We start from the raw sequence: 23,913 nt of genomic DNA, 5'->3' as shown, positions 1-23,913 counted from the left end.
AAATTGGGGTTTAAACCGGTGCTAAAGACTCTGCGGACACTTCGGTTTCAGAGTGCCCTGTTCCTACTCAACCTCTGCTAAATTGAAATAAGCTGGTTTTAAACTGAAGTCGTGTTCACATGGCACTTTAAACTGGTTTACTTAAACAGGTACAGCTTCCTTATGTAAACAAGGCCTTGGTCCTGGTGTCAGGCGTCACCTGGGACACTGCACTTGCCAGCTGCTTGCCTAGAGGGAGCAGCTACTGTGTGTGGTGAGGGCATGGACCCTGGGACTTGCTTGTGGTGGAATGGGATGGCACTGTGGGAGGAGTGACAGACCATGGAAGCAATTCAGGACTCTGGGTGGCGTGGTTCCACTCGAACTGGCTCCCTCCCTGTCTATTCAAATGACACAGTCGAGCTTTTCTTTCTGAAGTTGGTTTTAAAATGGGCCCGGGCCATGGCTGATGCGCTGTGTTCATGAACATGCTCTTTGCGTCTCTCGCTCTCAGGACTTTGCGGAGCAGAGCCCTGCCAACTCGGCGCAGATAAAGCTGACGATGGCACAGCTGAAAATCGCTCAAGGTACCAGTGCCCTTTTGTGCTGAGAAATGCTTGTTTAATGCTAAGTTTAAAAAACCCCACAATTCTTTGTTGCTGGCCTTAGTGTCCGGAGAGCCAGGACTGAGAGTGGCCTCTTGCTGCTGTGAGCCCCAGCAAGACAGCTCCATCCAGGGCGGGTTAGAAATATCTTCTCAAACACTGCGCTTCACAGCCTTGCACGAGGGCTGGGACGACATCTCCACTCCTCATAATGAGCAGCATTAAAGCAAGATGTACTCTGCATTTGGCCAGAACCATTTTTCTCTTGATTAGTTCTTGGACAGGGCTGCACCTGCCCCTCTGGTGTCTCTGAGAGGAGTTACCAGGGGAAGGGATTGTAATTAGGGGATAAAAAGAAAAGGAGTACTTGTGGCACCTTAGAGGCTAACCAATTTATTAGAGCATAAGCTTTCGTGAGGTACAGCTCACTTCATCGGATGCATACGAGCTGTAGCTCACAAAAGCTTATGCTCCAATAAATTTGTTAGTCTCTAAGGTGCCACAAGTACTCCTTTTCTTTTTACGGATACAGACTAACACGGCTGCTACTCTGAAACCTGTAATTAGGGGATGGCACCTTTTTCGGGGGGGCGGGAGGGGAATTAAGCCTGGCAGGGGCGGGCCTCTTCTCTTTTCACCATGGATGGGGGGGTGAGAAATGAGGAGACTTTCTCCCGTTCCTTGTCTCTTTCTTCTCAGAAGGATGCCTGCAATCCCATAGTATGGCACCTCTTGCCGAGAGGGGTGCCCTATGGAGATCAGTGCTCCTGCCTGAACCTGGCGTTGTCCATGCAATGTGGGGGGTTGTGTGCCCCAGGGGGCATGGCCTGTGGAACAAGTGGAGGGCAGCCCTGGGCACTGTGCTGATGGCTGGCGTTCACCACATTGACACTGGGCTGATGTGTGTGCCTCAGCCTGACCCGAGAGAGGGAGCAGGACAGCTGGGCACTGAGAGTCAGCGGGGGCGGGGGAAGGGGAATTCATATTAATGTGGTTGGTGCGGGATTGACCCTTTCCTGAGTGGCTGCAGAAGTGCATACTGGAAAGCCTGGGGATCTGCGTGTTGAAATGGCTGGCTGTTGCTGACTGCATGTCACTCAAGTTTTAAAGTTCCCCTCGAGCTACCTCAAATATGCACTACCCAGCATCCAGTACTTGGCATGGGCCGTGCTCCATTGTGCCTGCAATGGGTGGGACTATTCAGGAGAAATAAGGGGTAGGATCTGGCCCCACACTGCGTGGGGTGGGGAGAATGGGGAGGGGGTCAAAGCACTTGGTGTTGGCCCAGCTTTGCTCTCACTGAAGTTTGTGATAAAACTTGCACTGGCATCAGTCGGAGCAGGCAGGCCAGAGCTGTTTTAGGTTTGTTCTGAAATCGTAAAGAATACACCCAGCTGCTGATGCTCCATTCCCTCTCATAGGGAAGTAAAGCATTGCTCTGGACCCACTGCTTCTAGCATTGGAGGTGGGGATGAGCCCTTTGCATGTGGTAGCAGCCTTGGGCGTGCTGGACACTTAGGTGGGAAGCCCAGTAGGTGCTGGGGTTGCTGCAAAGGCTGTTTAGTCTGAGGATGAGAAGAGCACTGTTTGGGACTGACGTTTCTTCCCCATGAATGGCCAGCGATTGTGTTGTCTTAAGAATAATAGTGGAGAAAACCTCTTCGCAGCTGGCCCTGCAGGCAGAGGAGCGTAGTGGCTGGTTGGTGTATGCTGACTTCCCCAGGGAGACTCTGAGGGCAGGGGGATCCAGGATGGAGAACAGGGGCAGGGAAAGCATTGCTGTTTAAATTGCATTATTCTCCCTTCTTTCTCTAAGGCAGCATCACCAAAGCATGCATCATCTTGAGGAGTATAGAAGAGCTGAAGCATAAGCCAGGCATGGTGAGTGGCAGTTAACAGGGACCAACCCAGAATACCGTCATCCTTTTCATGCTCCTTCCCTGTTCCTGTTTTCCTGTCTCCTGAGCTACTCCTGGGCTGAGATTCAGATCTGGGTGCCCAGCGTTGGTCTCAGTCTGCTGGTCTGCTTGCACAGTGGGGCTTGATTGCTGAGATTTTTGATAAACAGCATTATGCCTCAGAGTAGATGTTAGACCTTTAGATAGCTCACTTATTGTGGTGAAAGCCAGCCAGACAAAGGGTAATAACTTGCATCAGGGTCCCCAAACTTGTTTTTAGAGTAGACAGCTTCCCTCTCGTTCATAGTTGCACGGACCTGCCTCCCCTTCCTCCAGCACTCCCTTAACAGCCCTAGGGCAGCTACAGGAATTGCTTGCCCAGTAAGCAATGTTGGGGAAGTATCAAACACATTTTTAAGCTGCTCCATGTGGCAGTGAGCAGTGGGAAGCAAGGAGGAGCCAATATTGTAAGACCTTCCAGCTCCCCCCAGGGCCCCAGCAGCAGCAAGTGCCCTGCCGACCATTGTGGTGGTGAGAGAACAGTGTGAGAGCCTTGGCTTTTCCAATTAAGTAATTCTCTCATCCCTTATCCTCTATTGATCGGAAACCTTTTAAAAACAGTTCTACTGGGCTGTTTCGACCATTGCAGTAATGTCCTAGCTGTACTGGGGAGGATAATCCCAGGGGGCGGTTGCTGCCTCCAAATTCCATTGTAGTAGTTCGTTCCATTCCCTTTTTTTTCAGCAATTCTTTTAATAACGGGTTTACATGAAAAGTACCTTAAAATGATCACTTACAAGTAACGCCCGTCCCGTGGCTGCACGCTGACTGTTATTGGGGTTTGCAGGTGTCTGCATTGGTGACGATGTACAGTCATGAAGAAGACATTGACAGTGCTATTGAGGTCTTCACGCAAGCTATCCAGTGGCACCAGGGATACCAGGCAAGTAGATCAGGGCAGACAATACATTTGAGAGGTGAAGCTACTTTTTGTCCCTTGCTAACTTGCTGGAGACCAGCTGTTCCTGTCCAGCTCCCACCTGTCTGTCCCCTGGAGAGGAGCGGTCTCCTTGCCAACGGCTCACTACCTCTGATGAGATGATGGGGGGCCAGGGAACATTCTACTCCATGTCTCCCTCTGTCTCTGGCATGCTTCTTGCACCAGGTTTGTCATTCAGACCAATGGCAAGTCTGCAGTGTGGGAAAAATGGCAGACTCTTCTCCAGCTCTTCCAGTGCCTGTCAGGTTATAGATTCTGGAGGCTAGCAGAGGGAACATCGCAGTGTTGTCCCTCTTCCCATGTTGACACTGGAGCAGCAGCAGTCAGTTGGCTTTTTGCATGCACTTGAGGAGAAGGAAAAGCTTGAGCAGAAGAGCTTCAGAGGGGGAGACTGATTCCAGCCCGGCAGCCTGCTGGCTGTACTCAGTTAATCGGAATGTCAGGCCGCTGAAAGGAGCCAGTTGGAGTCTGTCTGAGCGGAGTGATGGTTCCATTGGGGGCTTAGTGATTCGTTCCTGGAACCTGGTTATTTTGGGGCTGGAGGTAGCAATTATTTCAGCAAACAGTGAATTGCCGGAAAAAGTGTGACCCCCATGGGAAGTGTTCTCACAAAGCTGCCTTGGCATTGGCTGTTTCCTTTGTTTCTCTCTTCCCTGGTTTTCTAACAGCAAGGACATTTGCCTTTTCAAAATGTGTCTGCCTGCACTTGTTCCTTACCTGATGATCTGATGCCTTGGCTGGTCACTGGGGAAATGGCTGATGTCCTAAGCGAGGCTGACTGCAGGTTGCAAATCATCATCATCAGCAGACTGTTAGTTTTCCGTGATTGTCAGACGCTGGCTAAAATGCCTGTCCCCTTCCCATTTTCACCCCCTCCTCCCAATTCTGTTGCTCTGGGGCTGCTGGCAGGGTTAGTAGCTGTGTTTGTTAAGAACCAGGCAGAGGAACTGGAGATTATTCTTACATATGAGGGGTCTCCGAACAAGGGGCTAGGTTGTGCTAGCACCATCTGGGTGTGAAGGGGCAGGGAAAGTGCGTGAGGGCTGTGCACAGGGGCCAGGAGCAATCCTGCCCCTTACACTCCTGGTAAATACGCAACCCAAAGACTGAGCTGTGGACCCACCCCCTTCTACACCAGCCAGCAGCGCTAGGCTCAGAGCATTGGTTGCAGGAGGTAACACAGGCATGAATATTAAGTAACAGCCATCTGTGTACTGTATTAATGAGCTGACAGCCTGTTTCCGCCTCAGGCTCATACAGGTAGCTGCTGGTGAGCAAACCACTTCTCCTTTCCCAGCCCCGTCTAACATGCGTAATGGTTTAATGCCACAGCCTGCCAAGCCTTTTCCTCAAGGAACGGGGAAGAAATTCCTGCAGCTCAGTTCTCCTTCCAGATCACTTGGGTGGGGAGCGCACGTTGGTGTGAGCCAGTCTCTAGTAACATCAGGAAGCAAAGCAGCCACATCACTAAATTGCTAAGTGCTGTCAAACATGTCTTCATTTGAAGAACCTTGTGACTTGCAGCCAAAGTCTCCAGTTCATTTGTCGCTGATAAGGGAAGCAGCCAACTTCAAGCTGAAGTATGGGAGGAAGAAGGAAGCAATCAGCGACCTGGAAGAGCTGTGGAGGTGAGTTCAGGGAGGGGAGAGGGGTATCTTGTTTTCCTTCTGGACCTGAGCTGTGGCCCTGCTGTCTTGTGCACTGAAACATGAGCAGTGCCTGGTCCCCGTGAGGACTGCTCAGGGGTTCTAGAGCCAGATAACGTCTGCTAGCATTTTGGTGACGTCTGAGGCAATAGTTCGTCCTTTTAAACATTGTAAAGGGGCTTCTGGTCAAAGCTGTGCTCCCTGTCCAACCCCTTGGATGAAGTAACTGTTCCAGCAGGCCTAGCCCTGCGATCTGTTGTGGGTTCTTTTGTGTTACATCCTGATAGAAGCTGTGTCTTCCATGTTGGATGCCATGTCTTCTGTCCTCAGCCAGCACCCATTCACTGCGGGAGGAGTTCCCCAGTCTGTATCCAGATGCAGACTGCTGGCACTTCACATTAAAAAGGTTGCAGAGCAGTTTTTAAACTAAGCGATGGGGGAAAGCCGATTGCTGCAGAGGTGCATGTGGATCGGACAGAGACTTCTCTTAGAGGAGAATCTATTGATAGAGATTCTCTAGGTTTTAGTCAGGAGGAGAGGATGGAAGAGGATAAAGTATTGGCCAGATCAGACGAGAAACATTCACATAAAGAATCTCACACATCAGAAAAGGGCAGACAAATAAATATTTACAAGTTTTTAAAGTGCTTGTACACAAATGCTGTAAGTCTAATTAATAAGATGGGTGAACTAGAGTACCTTGTGTTAAAGGAGGATATTGATATAATAGGCATCACAGAAACCTGGTGGAGTGAGGACAATCAATGGGACACAATCATTCCGGGATACAAAATATATCGGAAGGACAGAACAGGTCGTGCCGGCGGGGGGAGAGTGGCATTATATGTGAAAGAAAATGCAGAATTAAATGAAATAAAAATCTTAAATGAATCCACATGTTCCATAGAATCTCTGTGGATAGTAATTTCATGCTCTAATAAGAATATAACAGAATATAGGGATCTATTATTGACCATCTGACCACAACAGTGATAGTGACGATGAAATGCTAAGGGAGATTAGAGAGGCTATCAGAATAACTCAATAATAGTGGGGGATTTCAATTATCCCCATATTGACTGGGTACATGTCACCTCAGGATGAAATGCAGAGACATTATTTCTCGATACTTGAAATGACTGCTTCTTGGAGCAGCTGGTAGAGGAACCCACAAGGGGAGAGGCAACTCTTGATCTAGTCCTGAGTGGAGCGTAGGATCTGGTCGAAGAGGTAACTATAACAGGACCACTTGGAAATAGTGACCATAATATAATAACATTTAACATTCCTGTGGTGGGAAGATCACTTCAACGGCCCAACACTGTGGCATTTAATTTCAGAAAGGGGAACTATGCAAAAATGAGGAAGTTAGTTAAACAGAAATTAAATGGTACAGTGACTAGAGTGAACTCCCTGCAAGCTGCATGGATGCTTTTCAAAGACACCATAATAGAGGCTCAACTTAAATGTATACCCCAAATTATAAAACACAGTAAAAGAACTAAGAAAGAGCCACCGTGACTTAACAACCATGTAAAAGAAGCGGTGAGAGATAAAAAGGCATCTTTTAAAAAGTGGAAGTCAAGTCCTAGTGAGGTAAATAGAAAGGAGCATAAACACTGCCAAATTAAATGTAAAAATGTAATAAGAAAAACGAAAAAGGAGTTTGAAGATCAGCTAGCCAAAAACTCAAAAGCTAATAACAAAATGCTTTTAAGTACATCAGAAGCAGGAAGCCTGCTAAACAACCAGTGGGGCCCCTGGACACTCAAGATACAAAAGGAGCACTTAAAGACGATAAAGTCATTGCAGAGAAACTAAATGAATTCTATGCTTCAGTCTTCACGGCTGAGGATGTTAGGGAGATTCCCAAACCTGAGCCATCTTTTTGTAGGTGACAAATCTGAGGAATTGTCACAGGTTGAAGCGTCACTAGAGGAGGTTTTGGAATTAACTAACAGTAGCAAGTCACCGGGCCCAGATGGCATTCACCCAAGAGTTCTGAAAGAACTCAAATGTGAAATTGCGGAACTCTTAACTATGGTTTGTAACCTGTCCTTTAAATCATCTATTGTACCCAGTGACTGGAAGATAGCTAATGTAACGCCGATATTTAAGAAGAGCTCTAGAGATGATCCCGGCAGTTACAGACCGGTATGTCTAACGTCAGTACCGGGCAAATTAGTTGAAACAATGGTAAAGAATACAATTGTCAGACACATAGAAGAATATAAATTGTTGCGCAAAAGTCAACATGGTTTCTCTAAAGGGAGATCATGTCTTACTAATCTATTAGAGTTCTTTGAGGGGGTCAACAAACATGTGGACAAGGGGGAAGCAGTGGACATAGTGTAGTTAGATTTCCAGAAAGCCTTTGACAAGGTCCCTCACCAAAGGCTCTTACGTAAATTAAGTTGTCATGGGATAAGAGGGAAGATCCTTTCATGGACTGAGAACTGGTTAAAAGACAGGGAACAAAGGGTAGGAATAAATGGTAAATGTTCAGAATGGAGAGGGGTGTTCCCCAAGGGTCAGTCCTAGGACCAATCCTATTCAACTTATTCATAAATGATCTGGAGAAAGGGATAAACAGTGAGGTGGCAAAGTTTGCAGATGATACTAAACTGCTCAAGATAGTTAAGACCAAAGCAGACTGTGTAGAACTTCAAAAAGCTCTCACAAAACTAAGTGATTGGGCAACAAAATGGCAAATGAAATTTAATGTGGATAAATGTAAAGTAATGCACATTGGAAAAAATAACCCCAATGATACATACAATATGATGGGGGCTAATTTAGCTACAACTAATCAGGAGAAAGATCTTGGAGTCATCGTGGGTAGTTCTCTGAAGACGTCCACGCAGTTTGCAGCGGCAGTCAAAAAGCAAATGGGATGTTAAGAATCATTAAAAAAGGGATAGAGAATAAGACGGAGAATATCTTATTGCCCTTATATAAATCCATGGTACACCCACATCTTGAATACTGCGCACAGATGTGGTCCCCTCATCTCAAAAAAGATATACTGGCATTAGAAAAAGTTCAGAAAAGGGCAACTAAAATGATTAGGGGTTTGGAAGGGGTCCCATATGAGGAGAGATTAGAGGCTAGGACTTTTCAGCTTGGAAAAGAGGAGACTAAGGGGGGATATGATTGAGGTCTATAAAATCATGAGTGGTGTGGAGAAAGTGAAGAAGGAAATGTTATTTACTTGTTCCCATAATATAAGAACTAGGGGCCACCAAATGAAATTAATGGGTAGCAGGTTTAAAACAAATAAAAGGAAGTTCTTCTTCACTCAGCGCACAGTCAACCTGTGGAACTCCTTGCCAGAGGAGGTTGTGAAAGCTAGGACTATAACAGGGTTTAAAAGAGAACTGGATAATTTCATGGAGGTTAAGTCCATTTATGGCTATTAGCCAGGATGGGTAAGGAATGGTGTCCCTAGCCTCTGTTTGTCAGAGGATGGAGATGGATGGCAGGAGAGAGATCACTTGATCATTACCTGTTAGGTTCACTCCCTCTAGGGCACCTGATATTGGCCACTGTCGGTAGACAGGATACTGGGCTGGATGGACCTTTGGTCTGACCCAGTATGGTCGTTCTTATGTATCTGAAATTCATATGAACCCCAGACTCTTCTTGATGCTGGCATATTCTGAGGTCTGATCTGCAACTCTCTCTCCTATTGTGCCAAAAGACAAATCGGCCTGTTTGTGCAGTCTGAGCTAATTGTGGAGAGAAGCAGAGGCAGTGTGGTTTTTTTATAGGGGTAGAAGATTTTCATCGGAGCGACCTTAAAGGAAAAACAAACAAACACCCCAGTTAAAAAAATGTAGAATAAGAAAATGGGTAAGAAAAATGAAAACAGGCCCTAGATTTCTAGGGTTGTTGGTGGCTGCATGGTCCCTGGGGAGAGGCTAGTCAAAGTGCTTGGCAGTGTTAGGTAGTGAACACCCTGCGTATTGTACTGTGAATCTCAAGGCCTCTATTGGCACCTGCTATTGCACACACTGAAAGCACCTGCCCGGGGCTAGCCAGCGCTGGGCCGAGTGGTTAGCTGTAGTGTACACTTGGGGCATGGCTGGTGTTTGTAGAGTGTTTAGTGAACTTCAGAATGTTTCTTTCTTCTCTTCAAGGCAAAATCCAAGAGATATTCATACTCTGGCCCAGCTCATCTCCGCATACTCCCTCGTAGACCCCGAGAAGGCGAAGGTGTATCCTTTGTGGTGGTGACTGGGCTTGCGGTGGGAAAGGGGTTTTGCTGTCCCTTCGGTTCCCAGAATGTTTTCCTAATGATGTCATGAGTGTTTGGAATTTTTGAGCTGCTTCAGGACCCTTCCAACAGGGACATCAGAGAGCCTCTGATCCTGGGGAGTAGTGGGAAGGTCATAGTGCAACTCCACATTAAGGGTGGGCTTTTCAAAGGCACCTAAGTGAGTTGAGTGCCTAGCTGCTATTTACTTCTGGTAGGATTTGGGTGTCTAATTCCCTTAGGGCTTTTGAATCGCCCCATGGCCCCCCAAAAGCAATGAGAACTTCAGTCAGTTAATGATGAGCAAACAAATCAGTATGATCCAACTTTTTGCTGTGGCGTTTTTGTCCTATAGTGGTAACATGTTGTACTTTCCCACCGAATCGTTTGGTGTAACTCTTATTATAATAACCAATTCTTACGGCACTCCCCATCAGCAGCTTTCAAAGCATGTTACAAAGGACCTCAGGGTCATCCCTCCCACTGTACAGATGGGGACACAGGTACCTAGAAGGGAAGTGACTTGTCCAAGGTCACCCAGCAGGCCAGTGGCAAAGCCAGGAACAAAACCCAGGTCTCCTGGGTCCCTGACTGTTGCCCTCTGCACTAATTCACTCTGTGTCTATGGATTGGAGCTGCTGGTTAATCCCCCTGGGACCGAGATGGGGTTTGAGTTGCTGCTGGTGCCTCCCTCCTGGCTCTCTTTGCTGAATGCATTCCTGTTTCCATTCCTGAGCTCCGCCCCTCGACAGCCTTAGCAAACACTTGCCCTCGTCGGACACGATGTCTTTGAAAGTAGACGTGGATGTGCTTGAAAATTCCCCCGGGGCTACATACGTTCGGAAGAAAGGCGGAAAGCTCACGGGAGAGAACCAGCAGAAAGAACAAGGGTAAAAAGCATCTCTCGCCCGTCATTCTTTTCCGTGGGCTTGGGGTTAGAAAGCACCTGCTGTGTGGATCACCTCAGAGCTTCAGGCCTGTTTCTGCAGCCACCCTGCAAATGGTCTGACTAGTCGAAAAGCAGGCTGTCCCTTAGAGTGTCTGTAGGTAACTCTGGGAGGTCCAGAGAGGGACAGCAGTCGTCCCGATCAGCGATGCAAGGACATGTCCCTATGAGCGATGCAGATGTGGGCAGCAAGGCCCTTGTGAAGTCAGAGCTGTGCACACCACTAGAGTGAGGCCAAGCATGGTCTGGGGAACATTCCCTCACACAGGGGTTCTTGTGCATTAGCTTGTGGTGCGTTTGCTGGAGGGCTGCAGAATGAAACATTGAGCCGGGGAAATGGGGGTATTCTGGGAGCAGGAGTCAGGGTCTCTTACAGACTGATCTTTGGGGGAAGTAACTGGAGATCCACTGCCCCAGGGGATTAGAACTGTTTCTCTGAGACTGGTGTCCTTTCCTCCTTGCCCCCTCACTTCTTTGAAAAAAGACAGTCTTCTTTTCCCATCCCTGGCTCCGTGCTTGTTGGTGCGTTCCAGGGAACCCACGGCAGCACTGTGATCTTGTTTCTTCTCCTCACCCTTTTAGGCAAGGGGATGTAAAGAAAAAGAAGAGGAAAAAGAAGGGTGAGTTGTGTGTGTTTGCAAATACACCTTTGCTGTCCTGCTAGCCATCAGTTTGGAGCCTCGACCACACCGTATCATCTGTGCATTACCCCTGTCCCTGGTAACGTTCTTTAAACTCCTGTCCAGAAAAGCAGAAGATTGTGAAAATCCCAGGCTGTTCTTTGAGGGTGGGGGGAACGCCTACAGGAGTTAGGTGCCCAAGTCCCATAGACGCTGAGTGCCTCATTTCCTTGGCAGGGGTGGGGAGGGTTTGGAAATCCCACATATAGAGTTTAAACCATCTCTTTTAAAGAATAACAGGTGGCTGCTACATGCCCTCCCTCACACCAGGTCACTGTGCTTCCTGCATGTTTCCTGCCTAGTCCTGTGTCTTCAACCTCTTCACTCCTCAGCTGCTGGGTTCAACATAAAATGTGAAGTGGCCAGGCCTGAGCACTCCTCTATTCCCATTGGCTTCAGTGGGAGTTGAAGGCAGTTTGCATCATACAGGATTGGGTCCTAAACAAACCAGAACCCCTCTGATTTCCATGCCTTTGATTCCTGAGAGTATTTCCCACTTCCCCTTTAGAGGGGAAAGCAGCCTGTCAGACTTAGCAGGCGCAGCTGTACCAGCAAGAGGAGCTTCATTTGACCCTGCACACCTTGCGGGCTTAAGCTTTGTAGAGTCACAGATTCTAAGGCCAGAAGGGACTAGCCTGGCCCCCTGTATAACACAGGCCAGAGAACTGCCCTGGAATAATTCCCTGAGCAGTTCTTTTAGGACAACATCCCAGATGGAAGGAAGATAGAAAAATTACTCGAGCTTCATATCGATGTGTGTGGGGTTTTCTTCACCATGTCACGTGATCTCCATGTTTTTCCTCTGCTGACTGCTGTGCAGGAAAACTGCCCAAAAACTATGATCCCAAGGTGACCCCGGACCCTGAGCGGTGGCTGCCGATGCGAGAGCGCTCCTATTATCGCGGAAGGAAGAAGGGCAAAAAGAAGGATCAGATTGGAAAGGGAACCCAGGGAGCAACGACAACTGGCACATCTGAGTTGTGAGTAGCGGTTGCACAGAAGAGTGCTTTGTAATTACACAGTGCCTCAAGCAGCAAACGCTCCTTAACTGCTTCACAAACATGGCCCCCAGATCCCACCGAGGCCAGTGAGGCTTATCCTCTGCTTCTGCCAATGCATTGAGCCTGATTTGTTTGCTCTGTAGGTTGCTAACTCCCCAGAGCTGGGACTGTATCTGTAGTTGTCTTAAACTGAGCATGTCATCCGTGTGTGGCATGAGTCTGGCGTGCGCCGGGCATATGGGGCTGGACCATAATGTACAGAGTATACGCTGACAGAGCTTCATCGGTCATTAAAAACAGTAGTTCTTCAACAGCTTACGGGTGAATTAGGCAGCACTTCAGGACAGGAAGTGAAACATCCTTATCCAATTGCAAGTGTGGGAAAACGTAGGTAGAAAGAATTACATAATAATATTAGAACGGCCATACTGGGTCATCCAGCACAGCATCCTGTCTTCTGACAGTGGCCAATGCCAGGTGCCACAGAGGGAATGAAGAGAACAGCTAATCATCAAGTGATCCATCCCCTGTCGCCCATTCTCAGCTTCTGGCAAACACAGGTTAGGGACACCATCCCTGCCCACCCTGAATAATAGCCATTGATGGACCTATTCTCCATGAACTTACCTAGTTCTTTTTTGAACCCTGCCTTGGACTTAGCTTAATGGTAGAGCTGCTTCAACTTTTCCAGTAGCCTTTCCTTTGTGGTGCCCCTGGGGTGGAATGAATTCTCTCTCTCTCATCACACTTGTGTGTGTATAATATGAGCCTAGTGTTAAATGGGCAATTCATGGCTAAATCACTTCTTAGTGCAGCTGATTACTTTAGAAAGGATTGAAACTATTAAGCTACTAATAGCGGTAGAAGCAAATGGGAGTTGTAGTTCCTCTTAGCCTGAGTGGTACCTGGAGTCACTTGTGAAAAAGGTGGCCATGGCTCTGATTGCAGACTTGTGAGTTGGGACTCACCGCTAAGTGCAGCCGTTACGCAGCTGTCGCCACCTGCAAATCACAGGCTCAGAATCTGTCGACAGGGCGGCGGCTTTAGCAGAATTCAATGGTTATGTTTTTGTTGTTGTGATCTACATCAGTTCTTACTGTTAAACATTTTGAAATGTATCAGTTTTAATTTTCTCAGTGTGAACTGAAGGGTTTCACCTTTTTAAATTTTTTTTTTCTATTTGAATGTTCACAGTTGCAGAATATTAAGGTGGGGGGTGTCGGACAATAACTTTGTAGTGACCCCCGATCCCGGCAGGGACAAGATGCGAGGAAGGCTGAGTTCCTAGCAGGGCAGAGCAGAGACTGAGAGCAGAATTCCTGGCAGGGCAGAGCAGAGACTGGCCAAGACTGAGAGCAGGAGGATGAGCTGGTGGCCGTGGGGCAGGCCACCTTGCTGTGTCCAGCCCCAGGCAGTGCAGGGAGCCTCCTGCAGCCCCACTGTTCATAGATTCATAGAATAGATTAATAGAATATCAGAGTTGGAAGGGACCTCAGGAGGTCATCTAGTCCAACCCCCTGCTCAAAGCAGGACCAATCCCCAATTTTGCCCAGAACCCTAAATGGCCCCCTCAAGGATTGATCTCACAACCCAGGGTTTAGCAGGCCAATGCTCAAACTACTGAGCTATCCCTCCCCCCACTGTTATAGCCCTGCTCACTCACTCACTGTCCAGGAGTGTGGGAGCCATCCCTAGGCAAGAGCCATTCAGCAGCAGGGTGGCCTCCCTCCCAGCTGGGGGCTTGTCAGTGTCCTTGCAGACCTGGCTGGGTGTTGCTGCTTTGCCCCACCAGAACCCAGCCTTCCCTGCACCTGGGGCCTGCAGGGATGGAATACCCAACAGTATGTATCATCCGGTTGGTGCTCCAGAGGAGAGAGATGTTGGGGTTTTCAAAAGTGCCTAATGGAGGTAAATGCCCCTTGACTTTCACCTGATTCCCTTGCACCCTTTCACGACCCCAGCCCAGACAGAACGAGGGACCTGGTGCTTTGTCGTTAGTGAACAAACAGGTGATTTATGCTACCTGAGGTTTGGGTGAAAAGGTTCCTTCAGCCCAGAATTTGTCTTCTGCAAGCTTGTGCCATTCTTCTGACATAAAATGTTCTGATTTGGAACCAAAGTGTGTGCTGGTTGCGGTTTTTGTGAGCTAGAGCTAGGAGGCAAATCACACTTCCTAAAACTTTCTTGGCTCCTGTCTTCTTCCCTTCCCACTTTTCAGGTGTACCATGTTACATTCATGTTGAACTAGAAAGGAGACTGTGTTCTGTTTAGTTTTACGATAAATGAGCTCAGCTCCTACAGACCCTTCAGAGCTCCTAAGCATGATTCTGGGCTAAAGTGAGGTTCTGTTTTGCATTGAACTCAGTAAGAATTGTGCACTGGATAGGAGCTCATTGCTGCCACTTGCAGGGTCAAGCAGGGAGGAGCTGAGTTGTGGCAGGGGGAGCCCTGGTGCAAACAAACCTCCCCGTAACAGTGCAGGCAAGAGAAAAGCAAGAGTCTGGCTTCTGTCGGGTTTGCTTGTCTGCATTCCCTGAGCGTGAGCTTTCTACTTTGTGTCTGAATAATTTAACCATAACCTAGACAGTGTGGTCACTTCAGTTCTTCTTCGAGTGCTTGCTCATATCAATTCCAGTTGGTGTGTGCGCGCACCGCGTGCATGGCTCTCGGAAACTTTTCCCTAGCAGCTACCTGTCAGGCCGGCTGTGGAGCCCCCTGGGGTGGCGCCGGTATGGCGCTCTATATACGACCCTGCCGGCCCAACCCCCCCTTCAGTTCCTTCTTACCGCCAGTGACGGTTGTTGGAACAGTGGTCTCTTGCTTGCAAGTGTCCCACTAATCCCTAGCTCTTCTGCTAATCTCTGTATATAGTTACTCATTGTTAGTTAATAGTTCTTAGTTAGTTGTTAATTGTTGTCTCACTACTTAGCAGTTGGGGGGTCTCCCCCTCCAACTCGTGCCCCGCAGGACCTCAGGGCATGCCATCTTAAGGTTTCAAACCCTGTAGTTCCTGTGCTAAACCTATGCCCACGGGCGACCCCCATGACTCCTGCCTCTGGTGTCTGGGAGAAGGCCATCAGTCGACAAGTGCAAGATCTGCAAGGCTTTCAAGCCTTGCACCAGGAAAGAGAGGGACATTCGCCTAAAACAACTTCAGATGGAGTCAGCCCTCTGTCCGCAGCAGGACCCGGCCCCGAGCGATCCTCCTGCAGTGCCTTCTGCAGTGCCGTGGAAGGACTCTGCATGCCAACCCGGGAGCTGCCAGTCCCCCAGGCCCCAGAAGCACTCTCCCTGGCACCGTTCTCCTTCACCGGATGCTCGTAAGAAACAGGCCAAGGGGAAGTCCCCCCAGCAGCTTGCTATGGCTACTGCACCCCCGGAAGGGGACTGTGCAGGGGACGGTCCTATGACTGACAGACCCTTGGGCTGCGCACAATCCTCGCGGGCCCCTGTCTCCCCAGGAAGTCCTGCTCTCCTGGACTCACTGCGGCTGCATGTGGGGAAAGTTATGATGCCTTCCACCCTGGACACCTTCGAAGCTGCTAGGGGGCTCATTGAGATGACGGCACCTAAGTCTCCCACTATGAGGGATAAGCCTCCACTCCCTCGAGGTACGGCACCATCTAGAGGCAAGCCTGCCATGTTTGGCCAGTCTGCCCCTGACCTGGATCTCTGCACCGCTCCAAGTCCCGGCGCCGCTCTGAATCCAAGCACTGGTCTGGCAGCCGTGACTCTCGGAGCCGCTCCCACTCAAGGTGGTTATTGGCGGACAAGTCGTGGTCCCACTCGAGGTCCAGGTCCCATTCTGTGACCTCGTGGCATCGTTCTGAGCGCTGGCATCAGCCTGCACGCTGTTCACCTTCCAGGTGTTGCTCAATGGACAGCACCGCTCCCTGCTCGAGGCACCGCTCCACGCCGCGGCATCTCTCCCCGCTTCGTCACTGTCCTCGATCGTGGCACCGCTCCCTGCCTCGACGCGGCTCTGTGTCGCGGCACTGCTTTACTTCATACCACCGCTCCTCACAGCGGTACTGCTCTGCACCATTGCACCGATTGACATCAAGGCCCCACTACACTTCATGGCATGCATCCTGCCTGTCGGAGGAGGATGTTTCTTCGGTGCTATCTTGCATCATTCCCCCTTGGCAGTCCCACTGAAGGTCACCCTTCCTCCGCTCAGGCAGGGCATCGGGGGCATCAGAGGTGCCCAGGTCGGGGCCGGGGAGCCTAAGGCAGGACGCTTCAGCGCCCCAGTGGCAGCCTCAGTGGCAGTTTTGGACCCCTTGGGCATGCCATTAGGCCCAGGGTGCCCCTCCTGATATCCCACCACCTCCCCGTTCAGGATCTCGCCTCCCAGAGGCAACCCTCAGCCGCCCACCCCTGGACCCTCCACAAAACCCAGACCCAGCTCCACGTTCACCCGTTGAAGCTACGCCTGGTGCTTGTGAGGACCCGGTCCCTAAGGACCAAGAGGCCACCATGGAACTGATCCTACTGGTGGCTTCCTCCTCATCGTCCCCGGATGAGGTGGTGGCAGGCACCTCAATGTCTGGGCCGCCACCCAGGGATTACAGGGCCCTGCAGGAACTCCTCCGACGAGTAGCCCTGAATATGAACCTCCAGGTGGAGGAAGTGGTCGAACAGGAGGACCCTATGGTGGACATCCTGGCACAAGAGGGCCCTCTAGGGTGGCCTTACCCATTATAAAAACTATTCAATCCAATGCCAAACCCATTTGGCAAACGCCTGCCTCCGTTCCCCCTGTGGCCAATGGGGCTGAACGTAAATACTTTGTTCCCACTAAGGGATATGAGTGTCTCTTCACCCACCCTCCCCCATGCTCTCTCGTGGTGGAGGCGGTGAATGAAAAAGAGAGACAAGGTCAGCAGGCCCCCGCACCCAAATCAAGGGAGGCTAAACGGCTTGATCTGTTTGGAAGGAAAATTTATTCCACAGGGGGTCTCTCTCTCTCAGGATCACAAATCAACTCGTGGTCCTGAGTAGATACAACTATAACTCATGGTCCTCAATCTTAAAGTTTAAAGAGCACCTTCCCTCTGAATTGAGAGTGGAGTTGGGGGTCATCACCGAGGAGGGTAAAGCTGTTGCCCGGACTTCCCTCCAAGGCTCCTTTGATGCCTCGGACTCTGGCGTCCAGGATTGCGATGAGGCGCAATGCCTGGCTCCAGTCCTCTGGCCTTCCCCCGGAGGTCCAGCAGACCATACAGGACCTTCCCTTTGGCCAGGGCCTATTTGCTGAGCAAACAAATTCCAGATTGCGTCACCCAAAGGACTCCCGGAACACAATAAAATCCCTCAGCATGCACACTCTGGTGACCCAAAGGAAGCCCTTTAAATCGCAGACCACCCAGCAGTGGTCTTTTCCCCCTAGGCCCAGACAGGACTTCTCTCATAGGAGAAGTAGATACAGTCAATGCAAGCTGTCGCATCGTCCTCCTGGGCAGGGCCAGGGGCAATCCAAACCCCCTTCGGGCCCTAAGCGCCCCTTTTAAAGGTGCAAACAAGGACGGATTACCAGTCCACAACCCCTCCTTTCCTGAACCGTCCTATCCTGCTTTTACCATGCATGGTCCCTTATTACGTCGGACCAATGGGTGCTCCACAGGGTAGAGGCGGGATATTCTATCCAATTCCGTTCCTCCCCACCCTCCCATCCCCCTTGCCTGTCCCTCTTCAGGGACCCGTATCATGAGCAGCTTCTCGTCCAGGAGATCCAGGCTCTCCTTGCTCTAGGAGTGGTGGAGAAGGTCTTCTCCCGATATTTCCTCAATCCCCAGAGCTAAGCGGGGCCTCAGGCCCATTCTGGACCTGTGGGAGCTCAACAAGTTCATAGTCAGCTTGAAGTTCCTAAGCACAATCATTCCTTCCCTAGACCTGGGAGACTGGTATGCCACCCTCTATCTGAGGGACGCTTATTTCCACGTATCCATCACACCAGCTCACAGACGGTTCATAGTGAACAAGGTGCATTACCAGTTCATGGCCTTCCCATTTGAGCTTTGCACAGTGCCTCATGTCTTCATCAAGTGCATGGCAGTTGTAGCAGCTTTGCTCCGCCGCCACCACGTGCATGTCTACCCTTACCTGGACGACTGGTCCTCTGGGGCCGCTCCCGCCAGCATGTGGAATCGCAGGTGCAGATAGTCAGGGACACGTTCAAACATTTAGGTATCATTTTCAGCGTCGTCAAATCAGTGCTCACTCCAACTCAGAGGATAGAATTCATCGGGGCCGTTCTGGATGTGTCTCAAGCGAGAGCATTCCTGCCAGAGACTCGTCACCTGGCCCTCTCGCAGATAATCGGCAACCTTTGCAGCTTCCCTACCACCACGGCGAGGCAGTGTCTCCGGCTGTTAGGCCATATGGCATCCTGCACTTATGTGGTTCAACACGCCAGGTTACGACTCAGACCCTTGTAAGCGTGGCTCACCTCTGTGTACCACCCAGGCCACGACAGTCCTGACATGGTGCTGACCATCCCTCAGCACACCCTCAATTCCCTCCGGTGGTGGCTGAATCCCCGCATGGTACTCGCCGGGGTTCATTTTCACCCACCCCAACCCACCTTGACTTTAGTCACAAACGCGTCCGTGTTGGGCTGGGGAGCACATCTGGGAAGCCTGACATCTCAGGGCTTATGGCAAGGAGAGGAACTGGCTCTACGTATCAACATCAAAGAACTCGGGGTGATCCGTCTCGCCTGCCAAGCTTTTCTGACTGACTTGCAGGGCCACTGCATAGCGGTACTGACGGACAACACCACGGCCATGTTCTATATAAACAGGCAAGGTGGAGCCCGCTCATTTCCTCTGTGTCAGGAAGCCCTCCTACTGTGGGGATTTTGTCTAGCCCACTGCATCCTTCTCCAGGCCTCATACCGGCCAGGTGTTCAGAACATGCTGGCGGACAGCCTAAGCAGACGTTTCCTCTCACACGAGTGGTCGATTCACCCAGACATCATCCACTCCATCTTCCGCAGTTGGGGGTTTTCCCAAATCGACCAGGTTGGCACACGGGCCAACAGGAAGTGCCCAACCTTTTGCTCCTTCAGGAGCCACAGCCCAGGCTCAGTCGCAGATGCGTTCATGACTCCATGGTCAGGTGAGCTGCTATACGCATTTTTGTCATTCCCGCTCATCCACGAAGTGCTTTTCAAGGTTCACAGGGACAAGGTGGATGTCATTTTGGTGGCCCCAGCTTGGCCTCGCCATTGCTGGTATCTCACCCTCGTGGATTTGTCGGTCCAGTCACTGATGTGGCTACCTCTCACTCCCGATCTCATTACACAGGACCTCCTTCACCCAGACCTTCAGTCTCTCCACCTCATGGCCTGGAGAATCCGTGGCTGAATCAGGCAGAGCTCGCTTGTTCAGAGCCGGTGAGGCAGGTATTTCTGGAAAGCCACAAGCCGTCTACTAGGACCACGTACAGGGCGAAATGGAAGAGGTTCTCCAGCTGGTGCTCCCAAAGGCAGGTACTCCCGCTCCAGGCTCCCATCCCTTGTATCCTGGAATATCTTCTTTAGCTAAAACACCAGCGTCTGGTGTTTTGGTTCTGTCAAGGTCCACCTCGCGGCCATCTCAGCTTTTCACCCAGGTGATTCTGGGCGTTCGGTGTTCGCTTACGCCATCATGGGTCATTTCCTTAAAGGACTGGAGAAGATACATCCCCCGATGAAGCCCCCCATCCCAGCCTGGGACTTTAACAAAGTCCTCTCCCCCCTCATGGGCCCTCCCTTTGAGCCTTTAGTTTCTTGTTCACTCCTCTACCTCTCTTGGAAGGTAGCTTTTCTGATGGCTATCACCTCAGCATGACGCATGTCTGAACTACAGGCCCTCACCTCTGAGCCCCTGTACACTGTCTTTCATAAGGACAAGGTACAACTTAGACCCCATCCAGCTTTCTTTCCCAAGGTAGTGTCCCGTTTCCATATCAGCCAGGACATTTTCCTGCCAGTCTTCTATCCAAAACCTCACAACAGCCCTTAAGAGCAACAACTACACTCGCTGGATGTTAGGAGGGTGCTCCCTTTCTATATCGATCTCACAAAGCCGTTCCAAAAGACAACCCAGTTGTTTGTTGCTATAGCAGAGTGGATGAAGGGTTTGCCAGTCTCTTCCCAGCGGATCTCTTCCTGGATCACAGCTTGTATCCGCACTTGTTATGACTTGGCAAAGATTCCATCACTGCTCACTCCATGAGGGCGCAGGCCTTGTAGACTGACTTTCTAGCCCAAGTACCTCTCCAGAAAATGTACAGGGCTGGGATGTAGTCTTCGGTGCTTACTTTCATGCACTATGCCATCGTCCACCGATCTAGGGATGATGCGGCCTTCAGCAGAGCAGTACTTTGGTCGGCAATACCTTGACTCTGACCCCACCTCCTAGGTAAGGGTTGGGAGTCACCTAACTGGAATTAATATGAGCAAGCACTCGAAGAAGAAAAAACAGTTACTCATCTTTGTAACTGTTGTTCTTTGAGATGTGTTGCTCATATCTATTCCATTCCCCCTCACCTTCCCCTCTGTCAGAGTAGCTGGCAAGAAGGAACTGAAGCGGGGGTCGGGCCGGCAGGGTTGTATATAGAGCGCCATACCGGCGCCATTTCAGGGGGCTCCACAGCCGGCCCGACAGGTAGCTGCTAGGGAAAAGTTTCCGACAGCCGTGCACGCGTCGTGCGCGCACACCTAACTGGGATAGATATGAGCAACACATTTCGAAGAACAACCGTTACAAAAAGGGTAAGATAACCGTTTTTTGTTGGGCTGTAATTCCACAGCTTTAAAAGCAAGTCCCATGGCATAAGGCCAATTGCTTGTTTATCTGTTTTGGAGCCTAAATCAGTTTCCCTTTGATTTCTGTTTTGGGCAAAGAAAGGGAAAATGTTCCTCTCTCTAGCAGCGATGTTCTAAGTCCCCAGGCTCTGGGAGGCGCTCCTAACCCGGCGGTGTTCCCTGTCTCCCTGCAGGGATGCCAGTAAGACAGCAAGCAGCCCGCCTACCTCCCCACGGCCTGGCAGTACCACAGCCACGTCTTCCGCAGCCACGAGTAACATGATACCCCCCCGGCACCAGAAACCTGCTGGCGCTGCAGCAACCAAGAAGAAGCAGCAGCAGAAGAAGAAGAAAGGAGGCAAGGGAGGCTGGTAACGAGAGCGGCTGCCGAGCTGGCTGTGTGAGGGACTGGAGCTCTCTGCTGTAAAGTGCTGAGAACAGAATAAAGATCAGAGTAAGAAGCAGCACAAAGTCACGGCTTCCTTCACGCTGTCTTGAAAAGGTTCCTCCTGGGCTTCATTTCCTCTGCAGTGGGAAGGGAAGGGAAGCTTTTCCTCCTCCCATTCCCGCTCCCTTTCCTAACCCGCTGCCCGATGTTTCCCTCCATTGTTTTTTTTTTTTTTTTTTTTTGGGGGGGGGGGGGGGGGGAGAGGTGGAAGAATCATGGTTCATTTGCTTACCGAGTCAGACCATTGTCCCTCCCTGGTGTGCCCTGGCCCCCTGCAGCAGTTACACAAACACAAGGTATTTCCCCAGTCTTGCTTGCAGCAGAGAATCAGCTGGAGTGATGAGTCTTGACAAACATGCCACATTACTGGCCTCCCCACGGGCCCTTGCTGTCTCTGGGCTGCCTGGCAAAGGCCCTCACCTAGGTGACAGGAGGGCAGACATTGGACACAGAGCCTGTGGGGTGCTGTCTGGAGGTGGCTGTGCATCTCAGAAGGGACAGTTCACTATCACTTCATTTTGTGGCTTGAACTCTGGAGAGCCACATTCTTAAATGTGTCAGTTAAGAATAATCTGAGGTTGCATGGAGCCTCCCAGGACAAGGTACAGGCGACCTGTGGCACCTTGGCACTGTCTGGAGGCTTTGATTTCGTCTAGCCAGACGCAGTGTGTGAGAATGCTGCTTTGTTAGTGGATAACACTGGCCTTTGGGAGCGCGCTGTGGGGGAGCAGCCCACGTTCTGGGTTCCGTGAGGAACAAATCCTTCTGGAATGAGGCAGGGCATTGGAAATGGCACACTTCTCCTCTGCGGCCGGAGTGCTGGGTGCTGAGCTCTCTGAGCATCTGCCCTGTGGTGTCTGGCATTCAATACTTTGTTTTCAGGGTCTGGCCATGCCCAAGGGACACAGTCCAGATTTCAGCCTTCACATGTATTATGACCTGTTTGGGTGCGATCTTCAGGGGTTTAGGAATATTTTCCAAAAATCTTTGCTGCAGCAAGATGATGTAGACAATGCCTCATGCCCTGCTTCTCCTCACAAAGGATGCTCATGCTGTCTTACTGATGCACACTCTTGTGCCAGCCTAAAGCCCCTGAATCATAAGATGGTGTCTGGGGTTTTATACCGATATTTGTAGGGATAGTGTACTAATGGGGGCACCAGTCACACTCAGCTCCTTGCGAAGAAATGAGCATAGGAGCTGGCTCTTGGAGGCCCCTGGGCTGGTTAGGCTTTCTCTGAACTGCTCTGATGGTACCTCTTCAAGGATGGGAGTCTTGCTTCCTCCACCCTTTGGTAGCCGCTAACTCTACATGATTGAAATAACCAAGCCTTCCAACGCCAGACTGCCTTACCAGACAGCACACTGTACATAGACTGGTGCACAAGTGTCACTGGGTCTGGGGGCTGCAGTTCAGACGGCCAGGCTCGCTAAGCTGGGATGGATTTATTGCATGGCACAGGAACAGTATTTCTTACTGAGCAGAAATTCCTGGAGCCCTTCAGACAAAAACCATAAGCAGAGGAACATCCGTACTTGCATTTCCAGCTACCAGCATGTCAGACACACTGCTTTTCAGTCTCAGTCTCAACTCTTGCACCATTTTATCATCTTAGCACTGCAGGGACGCATGTCTCCTGTGTTAAAGTGTGGGGGGCACTTGCTTTGCAATTGCTAGCAGGTAGCAACAATCACGGTAGAAAAGGAAGTGTGCGTGGACTGGAAGGAATTCTCTAGCAGCAGCTGGCTCCAAGACCAAGTTACAGTGAGTATTGTGCTTTGGATGGCAGGCAGATCAGGCACAAAAACACATTTTTGTGCTACTGTTTTGTATAGCACAATGGAATGGGCTGAGAACAGGGGTAACTGAACAAAACACAATTATTTTTTACAGAAAGAACCTGAATGCAGTGTTAGAAATCACTTTGTCTATCACATGTATGGTCTCTAACTAGAACTATAAAGAGTAAATCATAACACATAAAGCAGCTTTCACTCTGGCCACAACTGTGAATTCAGCATTCGAGTGTATATGTTTAGATGTTTGCAGTCTAGTTTGGAGAACTCTACATTCTTAATCGTCATGGCCAAAACTGTCAAATGTGAAGACTGGAAGTTCAGACACCACAATAAAAAATGGATTGATTTTTTGCTGAGCAATCCCAGCTCCTGTTGACTTCAACTATAGAGGCATGACCAGTGTTTCCATCTTTCTAATACACTCTTGGACAGTATGTACTGATTGGGTTGGTGCCAGGATCTGTAGTGGCTGTATACAGAATATGATGGCTGCCGGGGGGAGGGGGAAGGGGAGGGGAGAGAGCTGTTTTCACTCCTCTTCCAATCACAGTTGCTTCTCCTTTAACTGTAAAGCCCTTCAGAAAATGCTGGTGTTCATACGGTGTCGTTTATTTCTCTCTCTCCTCCAACCCCCCCACCACCCCCTGTGCCAGCCAAATGTAGTCGTACTAAGCTCTATATTAAAGCTAGAGGGAGGTTTAATACATTCTTTTGAGTGGAAGTTTGCAGTTGGACTATGTAAATAGATCAGTTTCTGTGTAATCCCCCTGGCAGTTTCCTCCATGCTCCTCTTGCTTTTGTTTTGGTAAATGTTGCAAAATAATTTTTCAAGGAAATTGGGTAGGGAAGAGGTAGGTAGAG

At 50.0% G+C, this 23,913-nt stretch overlaps 1 protein-coding gene across 1 annotated transcript in view; it reads left to right on the top strand.

Moving 5' to 3' along the window:
- The window catches only part of SRP72 (signal recognition particle 72), a 47,929-nt gene extending 26,646 nt beyond the window's left edge, over positions 1-21,283 (top strand). Inside the window, exons 11-19 of the mRNA XM_074950270.1 lie at positions 494-566; positions 2,401-2,465; positions 3,330-3,425; positions 5,007-5,110; positions 9,268-9,345; positions 10,136-10,273; positions 10,912-10,949; positions 11,830-11,989; positions 20,999-21,283. Coding sequence (XP_074806371.1) covers positions 494-566; positions 2,401-2,465; positions 3,330-3,425; positions 5,007-5,110; positions 9,268-9,345; positions 10,136-10,273; positions 10,912-10,949; positions 11,830-11,989; positions 20,999-21,179 — 933 coding nt within the window. The 3' untranslated portion in view covers positions 21,180-21,283. The remainder of the gene's footprint in view (positions 1-493; positions 567-2,400; positions 2,466-3,329; positions 3,426-5,006; positions 5,111-9,267; positions 9,346-10,135; positions 10,274-10,911; positions 10,950-11,829; positions 11,990-20,998) is intronic.
- Positions 21,284-23,913: the final 2,630 nt, after the last annotated feature.

This window comes from Natator depressus, chromosome 4, assembly GCF_965152275.1.
Source record: "Natator depressus isolate rNatDep1 chromosome 4, rNatDep2.hap1, whole genome shotgun sequence".
Lineage (NCBI taxonomy): Eukaryota > Metazoa > Chordata > Testudines > Cheloniidae > Natator > Natator depressus.
This window is presented reverse-complemented; position numbering and strand designations above follow the sequence as displayed.